The 14,672-nt window shown below is 50.6% G+C and overlaps 1 protein-coding gene across 5 annotated transcripts in view; it reads right to left on the bottom strand.

Annotated features, from left to right (window-relative positions):
• Positions 1-14,672, bottom strand: part of FLI1 (Fli-1 proto-oncogene, ETS transcription factor) — a 113,426-nt gene that overhangs the window by 20,800 nt on the left and 77,954 nt on the right. For all 5 annotated transcript variants that reach the window (XM_016204462.2, XM_016204461.2, XM_016204463.2 and 2 more), the window contains one exon: positions 8,753-8,818. In XM_016204462.2, the coding sequence (XP_016059948.1) occupies positions 8,753-8,818 (66 nt within the window). The remainder of the gene's footprint in view (positions 1-8,752; positions 8,819-14,672) is intronic.

Below are 14,672 nucleotides of genomic sequence, written 5' to 3' on the forward strand. Positions count from 1 at the left end.
AAGGAAGGTTGGAGTGAGGAGAAGTTAAATTTTCCCTGCAAGAACACTTTTCCTTGGCTGAGTTCTGTCCTTGGCCTCTTTTCACATTGGCACATATAGCAAGGGGACGCAGATCTGAAGGGCCTCCAAGGGGAGCTGAAGCTGATAAAAAATGGGCCAAAGGGCCCTTGCTGGTGTGGCTCAGTTGGTTGGAGTGTTGTCCCGGGTACCAAAGCGTCTCGGGTTATGGGTTTGGCCCCCGGTGAGGGTGCATGCAGGTGGCAACCGACTGATGTTTCTCTCTCACACTGATGTTTCTCTCTCTCTCTCCCTTTCCTTTCCTTGCTCTCTAAAATCAATAAACATCCTTTGGGTGGGATTTTTAAAAAAAAAGGGGCCAAAGAGTGAAGTGGATCAACCATCTTGGGAAGGAGTCCAAGGCATTTTACCTGTAATGTTCATTCTCCCATCGAATGGCCTTGTCCATGTTCCTACCTCCAAGTCTTGGAAGACAAAGGACCACTGTGATGGGATCTGTTGAATGCTAAATTGTAAACCAGTAAGTCCAAGCAAAGCACATAGGGAAGGGGTGGATGAGCCCCTACTGAGGTAGGTCATCTGAACTGGGCCTTAACAGGGGGGCAATGGCTTCCTAGAATATGGATGCTGTGGGGGTTAGACAGGGGCTGAAGGATGCGTGAGGCAAAGAGAGAACGGGAGACGTTCCGTGTTCTGTTTGAAAACAGTCTAGACAGGAATCAATTCACATCTCTGACCCTGAAGCCATCTAGATCTTTCTGTGCCTCTGGGGATCCCACATAGCTGAAGCTGGGCGGCCCTCAAATGCCCACAGCAGAAGGGTTGGTTTTGCCTCACAGTCCCTCACTCTGTGGCGGCGAAGTCACCTGGTCTGAGAAACTGGAGGAGACAGGAGAGAGAGGGGCCCTCTTTGAATCTGGGTGGTCACCCCAGGTGGTGCCTGTGGGCCCCCCTGCCACGCATGTCCCTCTGAGTTGTCTCTCGCAGGGAGATGTGCGGGGGCGTGTTCTTTAAAATAATGACTCAATCACAGAGGCTGAGAGAATGATGATTAGGAGATATTTTTGTACATATACTTTTAAAATCCTCGAAGGAATAAAACATGCACGACGTGAGTTATTCTTGAGACGGAAGAGCTCCTTCAAATAAGGGAATTCGTGCCTTAGCTGGAACTAAAGAAAAGAAGAAAGGCCCCAAGAAAACCCTGAACCTGCGACAGGACAACGCCGCTAGCGGTTTGCTTCGTTGGGGAGCAAGTTTACACGTGTCTCCGCAAACGGGCCAAGTGTTTGCAGTCACGGGGAGAAAGCGTGTCCCGGTCGCCGTGTAACCCACACACGTGTGATAAGAGCACATGCAGCACACCCGCAGAAAAAAATAACAGTTCTTTTACTTAGAGAAAGGAAGGATAATGGTTACTTAGAAAGTGTCCCAGACAAGCTGTCAAATTGAATTCAGAGGGCTGGAGTCTGACTCCGGGACCGGGCTGGCTGGCGGGGTTCCCTGGGGACTGGGGTTTCCTGCCTGCTACAGTTTACAGACAAGGATTCTTTGTTCCAGCTTTCTCTCTTTCTCTCTCTCTCTCCTTCTTTATCTCCCCCACCCCCTTTCCCTCTCTCTCTTTCTCTCTCTCTCTCTCTTTCTCTGGTGAAAAAAATAAAAATAAAAAGCACACAAAGCATGCTGCTCTCCAAAGAGGGTCAGATCGAAAGCAGACAAAACATTAACTCTGGAATTTCAAAGGAAAAGAATTTTTTTAAAAACCAAAAGAGCAAGCTACTGTCTGTTCTGTAGCAATAAATCTTGCTTTGGGACCACAGACACAGTGCGTGAGCGTGCACACGTGTGCACACACACACACACTCAGCAGTCATCCCGACTTCTGCTAAAATGGATCAGAGGCGTTTCATCACAAAGGTAAAGCATAATGACGGCGTTCTTAACAGGCCCTCCCTCCCGCGGGTCCTCGGCACCCTCGGACTCAAGCGCATTCTAGCGGACACAGACAGAGCCTGTGGAGCCACACAACCTGCCGCCTGGGAGATGTTATTTACTCCCTAAAAATAACAGGAGATGACCTCACAGGATTACAGGCCTTTTCCTAAGGCGCACGTGTTCCAGACCACCCCCCACACGCTGCCCGGGCCTGGGCACCAGCGCACAGCCCATGCCCATGCTGAACATCTGAACCCTCGCTCCCCCCCGGGGGCCGCCCAGAGCCCACCCTCCCGATGTGGGACCCAAAATCATGTTGCCCTCTTTCACTGTGTGATGCACACAGGGGGCCAGCTTTGGGCATAAATGTTCCGCGCTCATCAGTATTTCTCCCATGAAAACAAAACTTCCTGGGGCATCTTTTCAATTGTAAAAAATGTCAAAGATACAGAAAAGCAGAGAGGAAACTCCTGGACCCCGCAGGGCCCTGGGCCCTGCCCATCTTATTTCAGCTCTGCGGCCGCCCACACCCCCTCCCGCCTGGTGATTCTGAAGCAAATCCTGGCCCTCCGCCCCTTTGCTCAGCTTCCTGTCCCACAGTGACACATCCAACTGTACCTGGTCTTTCAGTTTCGTGTGCTCATGTCACACGGAGGTGTTGGTTCCCCCGCAGGGCACACTCCTCCACACCCCCGGGAACTCCCCTGGGTCCCCTTCCCCAAACCCAACATGAACACATACGGCTCCTGGCACCACAGCCCCCACACGGGCACTCAGACCGGGGCACGCTGACTGGTGGCTTCGCTGTCTACCACTGTCCCTTCCTTTCAGTATCCATTCCCAGCATTACCGTGCTGCATATTTCCAGAGGCCTCCTCATCAACCTCTACAACGAAATCAGAAAGGCCGCCCGTGAAGGACCTAAATGCACGGGAAATGGCAACATTTGTTGATATATCCCCCGATATGTCCCCCGTATTCCAATGCACAGTATTAATTACTGACCGGTCTGCGTCTCTGACTATGAACCCCTGCGGGTAGGTGCTGGATCTGCACCATACCTCCTGGCTCGGCCTAATGTCCCATACACAGTAGGTTCTTCATAAACGAATAGATGGAGGGATGGGGTGGAGAAGAACACGAATCACAGGCTTTGGTCCATTCCTGACTACAGTGCCGAGTGACTCCAAGCTCTGCCACCTGCTGTTCACTCCCTGTGTGGCCTTGGCTGGACCCATGCCTTCTCTGGCCTCACGTCTCTTTTAAACATTCAACGTTAGCATTTAGTAATCTTTCATTGCTTCATTACTCTCAGGGACCTTCCTGTATGTAGCCTGCGTTTTCCTACGTGAGGATATGCAGATTCGAAGTACTCCTTGAGAGTTCTATACGTGTATCTCCCTAATAAGATTTTAATCAACTTGGTGGTCTCATCTGTTGTATCACCACGCCGTAAGACATGGTGTGGTATCCTTCACGATCCTTGGCACAAGGCTAGCATATGGTGACCCCTCAAAAACACTCTAATTATTTTGCAATAATAATATCATTACTGTTGTAATTCATGGAGCTACCACTGAGCACTCAATGGTGTGTCAGGCACTGTGCTAAGCGATTTATGGGTACAATATCATCTCAGAAGGGCCACTAAAATCATCCCCCTTTTACACATGAGGAAATTGAGGCAGAAGAAAAGAGGGAGTGACTTGTCCAAGGTCACATGGTCTGTTTGCATTCAAAGCCTGAGATTTTCATCAATATGTTATAATGCTGAAACAGGAGATTAACACCTGCCTTTGGTAAATCGAAAGCATTAATTACAGAACGTTCTGGATGCTGTCAGATGCTGGAATTAAGGAAAGAACACCAGAGCCCTCCATGTGAACCTCGCTCTGCTCCAAGATCTGGGGGGTTTCAAATTTACGCTGTCCTCAGTCTGTGTCCCGTTTGCTTTACCGACAGAATGGGATCATGTTAATGCTAGCCCGGCCGTCCTGGGGGGATGGCAGAGGCACAGATGAGGTCATAGGCGTGCCAGTGCTTGGCACACAGTGAAGAGCTGCAAGGGTTACTATGTGTGCATGGGCCCCCACCATCTGGAAGCCTCCTCCGGAGAAGCGAGGCCCTCCAAAGCAGGATCTTCAGGGCCTGGCAGGCCTTCTACCATACAGGCGGCAGTTTCTCCTGCTCCCTTTCCCACACGTGGCATGTCAGCGGCCAGACTTTTTATCCATTAGCCGCGGCAACTGCTGGGATGGCTGCTCCGCAGGCAGACGGGGTGCCCGCGTGGAGAAGCGGTTTTGCACTCGGCAGCGAGTCCTGAACGGCTTCCCAGGCCGGGGCTGGAAGCTCAGGGCTCCACGGGCCATGGAGGGTTTATGAGTTCCAGGAGTTAATAAACAAGGAGCTCAATATCCTCCGACTTTTGGAGAGTCAGAGGCATTTAAACGGATCCAGCCTGACCCTGAGGAAATGAGGGTTTACGCAGGCAAAGCTGCTGGTCCTTGCACCCTGGTGTCCAGCTGAGGACACGGGGAGGGCCCTGGGGCAGCGCTGACCACGAAAACAAGGCGCAGCCCTGACCTGGGCCCAGGGCAGGCGAGAATGAGGTTTGGAGAGTCAGTGGGCCTGGCTCCAGGGCTTGTATGTACTTGGAAAAGCCACTTAACTTCTAGAACTCGTGCCTCCCCATAAATTCAAGTTGCCACATATCTACTTTTCAGATACACAGAACGAGAACATATAAGGAAGAAATTTCTGCGATATGAATGATACACTAATGTAAAGTCAAATCAGCAATGGTTATGACACCATCCATGACAAGCCGTGACCAGGTGGTCCCTTCACTCAACCTGCACCTCCATTAGTAAAACTAAAGGCGCTGCTGGTCTTCCGCTGGGTTGATTTGGGGCCAGGAAAGGTCAAAATCGTCTGCCCAGTGGGTGGCTCTGAGACACTTTTGTGTTCTCTCTGTAGTTCGTGTCCGCACCGCACGACAGGGCTTCTCAATTTTGTCTGAAAACTATCAGAGTAACCCCGGGAGCTATAAAAAAATTTTTTTCAGCGCCCACATGTTCCTCCTAGAGATTCTGAATTAATTGGTCATGTTTGGGATCTGAGCATCAGTATTTAAAAATGATTTTTATTGCTGTAAAACATACACAGAATTGACCATTTTGACCACTTTCCAGCCTATGTTTCCGTGGCATTAAGTGCTTTCACGACGTGCAAGCTTAACAATCAGAACTTTTCACCTTTCCAAACTGAAACTGTCCCACTAAACAAGACGTCCCCTCCCCCAGGCCTTGGGAGCCACCATTCCACTCTCAAGGTGCCTCAGATGAGTGGAGTCATGCACTATTGGGCCTACGACATCAGTATTTTTTAAAATCTCACCGGCTGGTTCTCTGCGCAGTTAGGACTAGGGGGTAGTGCCAAGTAGGGGGTGCGCATGAATTCATCTTTGGGAAAAGAAACTAGCATGGGGGCGTAAGTGGGGGTGATGGTGGGAAAGGTGCAGGGACAGAGAAAAATGATAGGGGAAAGTTCAAATCTCTGCCCAAACCACACTTAAGCCAGGTATTGTTTCCATGGAAAGTCAGCCAGAGGGGACAGGCTGTGTTTGTCAGGGAGACTGGCTGCAGCAAGGGATTTTAAATCCTACAACCTGGGTTTGAGTCCTTGCTCTGCTGCTGAGTCACCCAGTGCCTTTCAGTGAGCAATTGAACTTCATCCAGACTCATTTTCGCCATCTGCAAAATGGAGATAATAATATCTTCCTCCCAGGGATGGTGCCAGGCCCGAGAGCAGAGGCCCAGCACGCGGATGTGCCTGAAGCATCAGAGGATGCTACACAGATGACAGTGTGGCTGCTACTACAAACGCACAACTAACGCTTCCATCTGTAATTACTCAAGTGCATGAGCCTTGATGACCAAAGGTGGAGAGAGCACAACTGTCAGGGCTGAGTCCAATCTATGACCATAAAGTATTTCATAAAGGGGCTTAAAGACTGTTACAAGTCAATTTTTAAAAGCTAGTCTTCCTTCCTGGGCACCAACAACCCTTAGAGAGTGCAACCATTTTCAAGAGCGGAGCTGGGGGGGTGACTATGCCATGTTCAAGTCAAAAGGCGTTCTCATTTGGTAAGCGCATTGAAGAAGCATTAACAGACATCATCTCCTGAATTTCTTTCCTTTGTGCTCGATGCCAGCACCTGCCCTGGGTGAGGTGCACACACACACACACACACACACACACACGCACAGCTTGGTGCTTTAGATGGACTCTGGGTTTGTTTGGGGCTCTGTGTGAGTCTCAGTTTGAATGAGATGGAGCCAAGGCTGTAGGATGTGTTCTCTTTATTTTTCCATTTAATATTTTAAGAAATAAGGGTAGGGATTAGAGAAAAGCAGAAGAGCGCAGGGGGGAGGAGGGAGAAATGGAGGGACATCTTTGTTTTGCTAATGCACTTTGTTTTGTGGCTGATGGCCCTGCAGACAGATTGGGACCACCTCACCAGGGGGAGGCGGGGAGGCAACTGAGCAGCGGGACAGCTCAAGTGGAAAGCGTTATTGGGGACAAAAGATGCACCTGCAAAGCGCAGCCTTAATCGTCTCTAGAGGCCAGGGCCAATGTGGGGAGATAAATGCCGGGCACCACCTGAATGCCATCCTGGCAGCGTGCATTTGCCTGGATGCTACAGTTAATTCATTTCAGAAGAGGGCCGCTGCCCAGCTAGAGCGAGCTGCGCCCAAGACGCCTCAATAAGCCCGGCGGCCTTACAAATGCGCCCACTGTACACAAAAGGGCCCGGGGAAGGACGAGCAGGGCGGCAGGTAGAGGATCGGGCTGGACGCGGAGACCCCTGGGGGAGTCGTGTGTTGGTTACTAATACAGTTGAACTCAGACAAACTAGTTTCTAACCTAAAACCTGTATTTTAAATCCAATATCAAAAATAATCTCATTGGCTCTGCCCCAGAGTCTCGTTAGTTATACTGACACTGTCAGCCAGCCTTAGCCTGTGGGGCTGGAGGAACTTTCAGTGACCGACCAACCTTCCTTCCTTCCTTCCTTCCTTCCTTCCTTCCTTCCTTCCTTCCTTCCTTCCTTCCTTCCTTCCTTCCTTCCTTCCTTCCTCCCTTCCTCCCTTCCTCCCTTCCTCCCTTCCTTCTTTCCTTCCTCTTCCCTCCCTCCCTCCCTCCCTCCCTCCCTCCCTCCCTCCCTCCCCCCCTTCTTCCTTCTCTCCCCTCTCCCTCCAAGCCCGTCTTCCTCTCTCCTTCTCTTCTTTCCTTCCCTCCTTCCAAGAAGTGGGTCCCTATCTGTAAATGAAGTTCCCTAACTGAAGCAGTTGGGAGCAGACCCGGTCTGAACAAAGGCTGAGCTCACTTTCTGTGGCCCCTGAGTCATCACCTTAGAAGCCACAGCTCCGAGAGTCTGGGCTTGACTTGAACTGACTTAAGTCAGCTCCTTCATTTGATAGGAAACTACGGTTTGGGGGATGAACTGATTTCCCCAAAGTAAGCCAAGAGTGCCCTGACCTCCAGTCGAGTGTGTTACTCTGACACACTTTCTCTCTTACGGACATTTGCAACATGATGCTAAATAGGCCATCAAGTTAAAAGTGGCTTGGAGTGTAGAATGAATCAATATAATTTAGTTTGCATGGCAAATTCCAATACATCTGATCTGGAAAGGTTCAAACAGTGGCATAATCAGGACTGGCCGAGGCTGGGGTGGGGGAAGAAAGAAGCAAATGAAAATCACAGAAGTTTACAGTCAGACTCATAGTGTTGTATGTTTTCTCCACTATGTTTTTTGTCATCATTTGATTATAAATTATTAACAGGAAACACAAAGTCCTGTGTGATCAAAGGTGCGATTGGCCAGGGCATCCAGGCTGTTTGGGTCTCTGTTTCCTCCATAACCTGTGAGGACTTTGAACCCAATGGTCTTGAAGTTTTTTCCATTAGAAGAGCCTTATGATTCTCTGAAATACTATGCTGTGCTACTCGAAATGCAGCCAATACTAAAATTCTGTCTTCATTCTGTATGATGGCAGATGTGCATTAAAGAAAGAGTAGTGGAGAGCGAAACCAGGCAGAGAGAATGCCTGCCACACTCCTATTCATTCTTCAAGTCCCCACACAAAAGTCCCCTCCTCCGAGGAATTTTTCTTTTGCCTGGGGTGGGTTTTTCTCATTCACATTTTTGCTCCCTTAAACCACTCTATCCACTTGTTTAAATGTTTAGAATCTAACACAGTACCTGGAGCAATAAATCTTTACAATATTGTTTCATAAATAAAGATGTTGAGAAATTGTAATGCTTGCTAAAATTGTCACTGGCAAAAAATGTTTGCTAAGACTGTTTTTTTTCTCTCTCAGCCAAACCGAACCAACTAGGCTAAATCCTCAAATCACCACTTTAGAATTACTATAATTTGTTTAAATTTTTTTTTAAATGTAGCGTTGCAAGAATCCCTAAAATCTTTATTTCATTACCTTCCACCGAGAAACCCCAATTTTCAGCTCTGAAAGAGAGCAATATCCATTTCATCCTATAGCCAACACATTTTCTTTCATGGAGAAGCAACTTCAAATCATATCTTTATGATATTATTACAAGATATTTTAAAATCTTGTTGTATTTTTCCAACCAGTGGCACAAGCAGGGTGAGCTTTGGCGTCTTGTCTGGGGGCTAGAAAAGCTGCGTGGAACAAGAGGGTCGGTGCACAGACCCGAGGCCCCCACACCCCCCTCAATAGCAAAGTCTAAGACCTCAGAGAACAGACTCACCTTCTTTGACGCTCAGCCGTGGGGACTGGTCTGCGTGGGAAGTGGAGTTATAGGTCAACAGTGAACCTGAAAGGCAAAGCAAAAGCGGGTTAGAACCAAGACACTCTCCTGAGATGAACAGTAGGAGGTGAGATGAGAAGGGAGTGGGAGGGGAAGAGGGACAGATGAGTCCTTGAGAGAAAGAAAAAAATGAATGGAATCCATTCTGAGGACTGTCACAGCTTCCTGGAGTTAGGGTCAGACACCCACAAGCCCTCCCCAGCAGCCTTCAGGCCCCAGGGCTCCTCAGGGTCCATGCCATGTCATGTCAGGAACACGGAATGGGGAGTCAGCACACCAGGGCCTGTCCCGGTCCTGCCCCTAACACCCCGTAAGCAGCTTTATATGTCTAGACCTTGATTTCTTCATCAGAAAATGATGGTTGAGCTGCAGCAGGGGCTGGCACACTCCAAGGCCAGAGAGTACATACTTGGGGCTCTGCAGGCCTGAGACACAGCCTGTCGCACATTCTTCTGTGTTTTTGTTCTGTTTTGTACACGGGCCAGCGTTGGCCAGTGTTGGCCGCCGCTCTCGGTCTCCTGGCCCTGCAGCAGAAGACAGTGCATCCTCCTGCTCTGCTGGCCTCTGGGCTTCTCTGCAGGTCCTTTTGCTGGTGGGCAAGGCCCTTGGAGAGTCACTGCAGGGGAGGGGTGATGGGGGTTGGGAAGGGGGTGGGGGTGGCCGCTCTCCCAAGAGCCACTTTGCCTCCTTTTGCACGTGTCTAAAAGAGAAGACAACTAAACCTGAGGCATAATCCTGGATTTCCTGTCATCCCTGAGTGTTGATAGACAATCTTTTAAAATGAAACTTTAGTGCTCCCCTAGTCTGTATCGGGCACTAGTACAGGCCTTTTGAAGGCAGGATAGTTTTTGCCTCAGCCGGGTGGCTCAGATGGTTGGTGGTGTCTCGTACACTAAAAAGGTTGTGGTTCCGACTCCCGATCAGGGCACATACCTAGGTTGTGGGTTTGATCCCCGGTGGGGGCATGTACCGGAGGCAACCGACTGATGTTCTTCTCACATCGATGTTTCTCTCTCTCCCTTTCTCTCTCTAAAATTAATAATCATGTCCTCGGGTGAGGGTTAAAAATAAAAATATAAAAATAAAGGCGTGATAGTTTTTTGTTGTTGTTGCACATAAAACTAGCCCTGTTCCTTAGATTCAAGGGCTTTATTTTGTAAAATGTAAGCACTTTTTTTGCAATTCTCCTTCACATTCTCCTGGGGAAACTCTAAATAAGTGCCATCAAGACGGGGGCTGGAATCTGCTTTTACAGAGGACGCGGCCACCAGCTTGACATAGGCGCTTGAGGCTGAACAAGTCTTTCACAACAATCCCTCCCCCTGCTCCCTGGGGACGAGCGGACTGGCCTGGGTGCCAGGGCTTGGAGCAGGGAACGGGCTGGCAGACACTCCTATTTTTAGTCTCAATCATGGCAGGGATGCAGGAGTGAGCTGCTGCCTCGCCCAGCTGTGGGCGTTTGGTTGCGTGCCTCAGAGAAAATGTGTGCCCTTCCCAGCCAGACGCCGAGAGAGAGAACTTTGTAAAAACCATCCAGCTGCCTAGAACCTCTGACTTCTGGCCTGGGTGACTTATTTTAGCTCTGAAATAGTTCCAGACAAAAAAGAGGAGGGCGGTGGTGAGATTGAGACTGCTGGATGCCGGAGTGTGGCTACGTGGATACCGTTTTAGAAACGAGACAGTCACAGGCGTGCGACATCCAAGAACCAGGTGCCTCTGGTTAGTGCATTCTCAAAAATATTAGGGACAAAGGGAGGCTGGGACAACCTCTTCTTAATTAGTAGTTATGCAAATCAGGGTTTAAAATTAGCCCTGCCTCTTATCACTTAGTAACCCTGTACCATCCATCAGTTTAGCTAATCTCTCTAAGCCATAGGCTCTTCATATATAAAATGGGCTAATGATAACACCAAATACGGCTTTGCGGGGATTAAATAAAATGATACACATAAATCGCTCAGCAAGACCTTGGCTCAAAATAAGTGTTCAATAAATGCTAGGTACTATCATTGCTATTTTTATATCCCTTCTCCCACAGACACCACAATTATGTACACAATAAACCGGCTATAAAGAGCTTGCTGAACATTAGCTTGTCCTCTGGAATCAGAGTTACGAACGGGCTCTCTGGCAATGAGAAATAATCCCCAGGGCTGGAAGGAGGTGAAGAAATGGAACCAAACGTTCCAAGGGAATCGGAAAACGTCTCAGGGGTAAGACCAAGAATGTCTGTCTCTGTGTCCCCGACACTCTCTCCCCTAGGCTGCAACCTCGCGGCTGGAGCAAATAGAGAAAAATGGTCTCGGAGGAGCAGGCTGCCTGAGTCATTAGTGCAGATTTAGCTGAGAGCACGCAGCTCAGATAAACCACATTTATTACATTCCCCGTGGTGAAAGTTCTTGTTCGGGCACACGTGAATTCCACAGGAAACTCCCAGAAAGCAAGAGAAAGGGTCGTTTGACCTCGGCAAAGCTCGCATGAAATACATATTTCATGGTAGCCTAGGAAAAGGGTTGTGCCCTGAAGACTGTTCTTGGTTCAGGTTTCACTCCTAGAAGGAGAGGCTGCCCTCCCTGAGGAGGGGCTGCCAGGGGCATCTGAGCCTCCCAAGGGACCAGCACTCCCTTCCCCTCCCTGATCCTCACAGTGCCCCAGGCTACGGAGGGTGGCACAGCGCACTCTTGTCTTAAGGGGACTCGTTCTGATGCGAGAAGGTCCTCCCTGGAGCCTGGCCTCCCCCTCTGTGGCCCTGGGTTTCTTTCTCCTGCTTTGAGGCTCCTTCTGCTTGAGGCTAAGGTGCGGCCGAGCTCCCGGTCTTTCCCGAGGCCACCTCCAGAGTAAACAGGCGGAGTCGAGGAGGGAGGAGGCCAGCACTTGGGAACAGGAGGTTGGCACCCCTGCTTGCTCACTGTGGCAGATGCTCTATATCTGTCCTCTCACTTAACCCTCATGAGAGCTGAGTAAAACCAGGGTCACGTGATGCCCTTCCACAGCTGAGGGATTCAACATTCAGAGAAGTCAAGTAACTTGCCCAGGGTCACACAGCCACAAAGCCCAGGCCGCAGGAAGCCCAGTCTGGTCCAGCAGACCTTGCAGCCTGCAGGCTAACCCTAAGAAACAGACAACACTCACCGACAGTGTTGGAAGTCAGCACCGTGGTCACCTTTGGGGAGAGTGGGGTGAAGATGGAGAGAGGGCACAGGGGGCTTCTAGTCTATTCCTTGCCCTGGGGGCATTTAAACTGCTGAGTGGATTCCCTTTGGAGTTGCTCATTCATGATTTTTGCACTTCTCTGTGTGTCGCACTTCAATTAAAACACCTGTTTACGTGCTTCTTTGTTTTGTGGCAGTGTGCGTATACAGGTGTATATCTATTTAGTTGGGACCCTGAGCAGCACTGAAGTGGCCGCTGCTGAGAAGGGAATGGCTTTCCAATGTGAAAACACAGGACAAAATCAGTCTCCACTTCGGAGGCCACCTGCCCTGGAGATAGCACTGGGGACCTGAAAGGAGATGGAAATGAGCAGAGCGAAGCCTTGTCAGTGGGGCAGAGCCCGACAATGGGGCTTTCTTCAGCTCCGCATCCCCCCACCTAACAGGCTCTTCATCGGGGACACCTGGAGCAGGAGCGACAACCGGTCCCAGTGCCAAGGCCTTTGTCTCCTGTCTCGAGGACAATTCTCTAGACCCCCCCCCCCCCCCCCCCAGTCTGTCTATTGAATCTGGATCTCTCTTTTCTCTGCACTGAGTCAATGGCCTGGGTGGGGAGGGTGGAGGGAGGAGGGAAGCAGGGCCAGGCTGACTACTGAGTCCAGGGAGACCTGGCCTTTTGTTCTGCGGGATCCCGGTCTCCTTTCCTGGTCAGCCCCGGGGCCTGGAAGGGATAAAACTTCCCAGCCTAACGGCCCGGACCCATCACCTCTGCCCGGCCATCTGAGCTGCCGGTGGGAATGCCACGAGACGCAAAATGTGTTTTCCATTAAGTTTAAATTAAAAATGAGAATCAAGATAGATACCTTCTCGGTGGCCTCCCTGTCACACAACATATTTCATCCTTTTGTGCCGCCACTATTTAAAAACGCAGTTCCTTGGTATTTTTCACAGGCCAGACCCAGTTATACATATAGAAACCAACTCTTTAAAAAATGAAAAAAGACTCTTTTTCTTTCTTCTGCCTATGGCCACCCCACCCAGGACCTTTTGGGCTCCCAGAAACCCCAAACTCCCCCCAGTGGCCCTGCGTTTGAACTGCCAGTTGGGGACAGCGCTCACTTCCTTTGAGGTCCCGCCCAATCTCATTTCCCGCAGCCCAGGGCTGTAAATATGGCCCGTGCCAAGCGGCTGTGCCCAGAGAGATACTGTGGGGCCGCCAGTCAGGCCCGGAGTGGGCGCTGCGGGGGAGAGAGAAAGACACGGTTAGTGTGGTGATGGGTTTGGCTTAATCTGCCTCATTCCAGGAGGCCGCAGGAAAGTTTTCGGAAAGCATTTATCTCCTGGGACAAATAAAAACAGAACATGCTGTGGGGAAAGTGGTCTGGCTCTCAACGGGAAGCCCAGGGGCATGAGGCTAGTTGTAAGGCAGAGAAGGGGAGACAAGTGTGGCGCAGGTTAGAGCGAGCCCTACTGGGTCACCTCCTCTTAGAGGGGAGGCTGTGCGCCTGGCTCCAGCCTGGGGCTTCAGAGGCCTCGGTCTCAGATGCCAGCTGCTCTCCCTGGCTGGCTGCCTTTGAGCCATTTCTGAAGCACTCCAGGCCTCAGTTGCTTTAGCTTTAAAATGGGGATTATAAATAGTCCACGCGGTGTCCACAAGGGGGCATCCCATCCATGTAAAGTGAATGACCCCTGGGGAGATGTGCACCTGAGCCCTGGTGTCCTCAGGAGGTTCCAGAATGACCCTAAGTGCTCTGTGCATCGTCCCAGACCACTGTCCTCCTGCCACTTCAGTGTGGGCAGTGTCACCGAGGCACCAGGGGGCAGCCAATCTATTGGGAACAGCCGAAAAGCCCAGGCCTGAAGAACTGGCACCCGTGGGCAGGCTGGGTAAATGCTGTCTTGCCGAATGGTCAGACAGGGTGCAGAGGGGCTTGGGGCGTTGCTGTTTACTCTCCACCCTGGGAAATTAGTTTAAAGTTTGGTATTTAACATTTAAAACACAGCCTCCCTCCCAGACAGCCAGAATAACTGCTCAAGCACCTTTCAGAAAGTATAAATGAGACGCCAGAGCTTCGCATCCCGTAAGGTTTCCTTTTCCTACGAGAGTCGGGAAAGCTCAGGCGCTGCGGGGAAGCGCAGCTAGTGCGGGGCCTCGGACACGCCGCTCAGGTCCGAGGTCTCCGGCTCTCCTCGGCTGACTTAGCCCACAGCACTTCCTCTTCTGTGCGGAGGAACTCAGCTCTTTCCCTCCCACTTCTTGCCAGAGGAGAAATGTTTGAAGCCCGCACCCTCCTCAACAAAAGGACAGGTGACAAAGCACGAGGCCTTAGTGTCCCTTCCTCCTGCCTCAGCTCAGCTGCTGGCCTCTTTCAAAGCTCCAGCCTCCCAGCCTGAGCACAAAACATCCGCTGGAAGTCCGTCTGGAAAAATAATACAGTGTTTGAAGACACGGGTGGACGCCAGGGAGCTCCTAGCCATCCAGGCAGCAGACGGCCACCAGACACGTGACCTCCTGCGGCGGTTTAGCCGGTCAACCGCCACCCAGAGCCACAGGGTCCCAGGGGCTGGAACCTGAAGGCAGACACCAAGGATAAAGAAGCATGAATCTAATCTTTTTCCAGGCTAGCAGGTCATTTTACGTCCAGGTTCCTCCAAAGGCCTCTAGACTATCACGGTACTGTGCTGGGCGAGCGTTTAGGAGCCCTGAT

This window comes from Miniopterus natalensis, chromosome 20 (assembly GCF_054644295.1).
Source record: "Miniopterus natalensis isolate mMinNat1 chromosome 20, mMinNat1.hap1, whole genome shotgun sequence".
In the NCBI taxonomy this organism is placed as follows: domain Eukaryota; kingdom Metazoa; phylum Chordata; class Mammalia; order Chiroptera; family Miniopteridae; genus Miniopterus; species Miniopterus natalensis.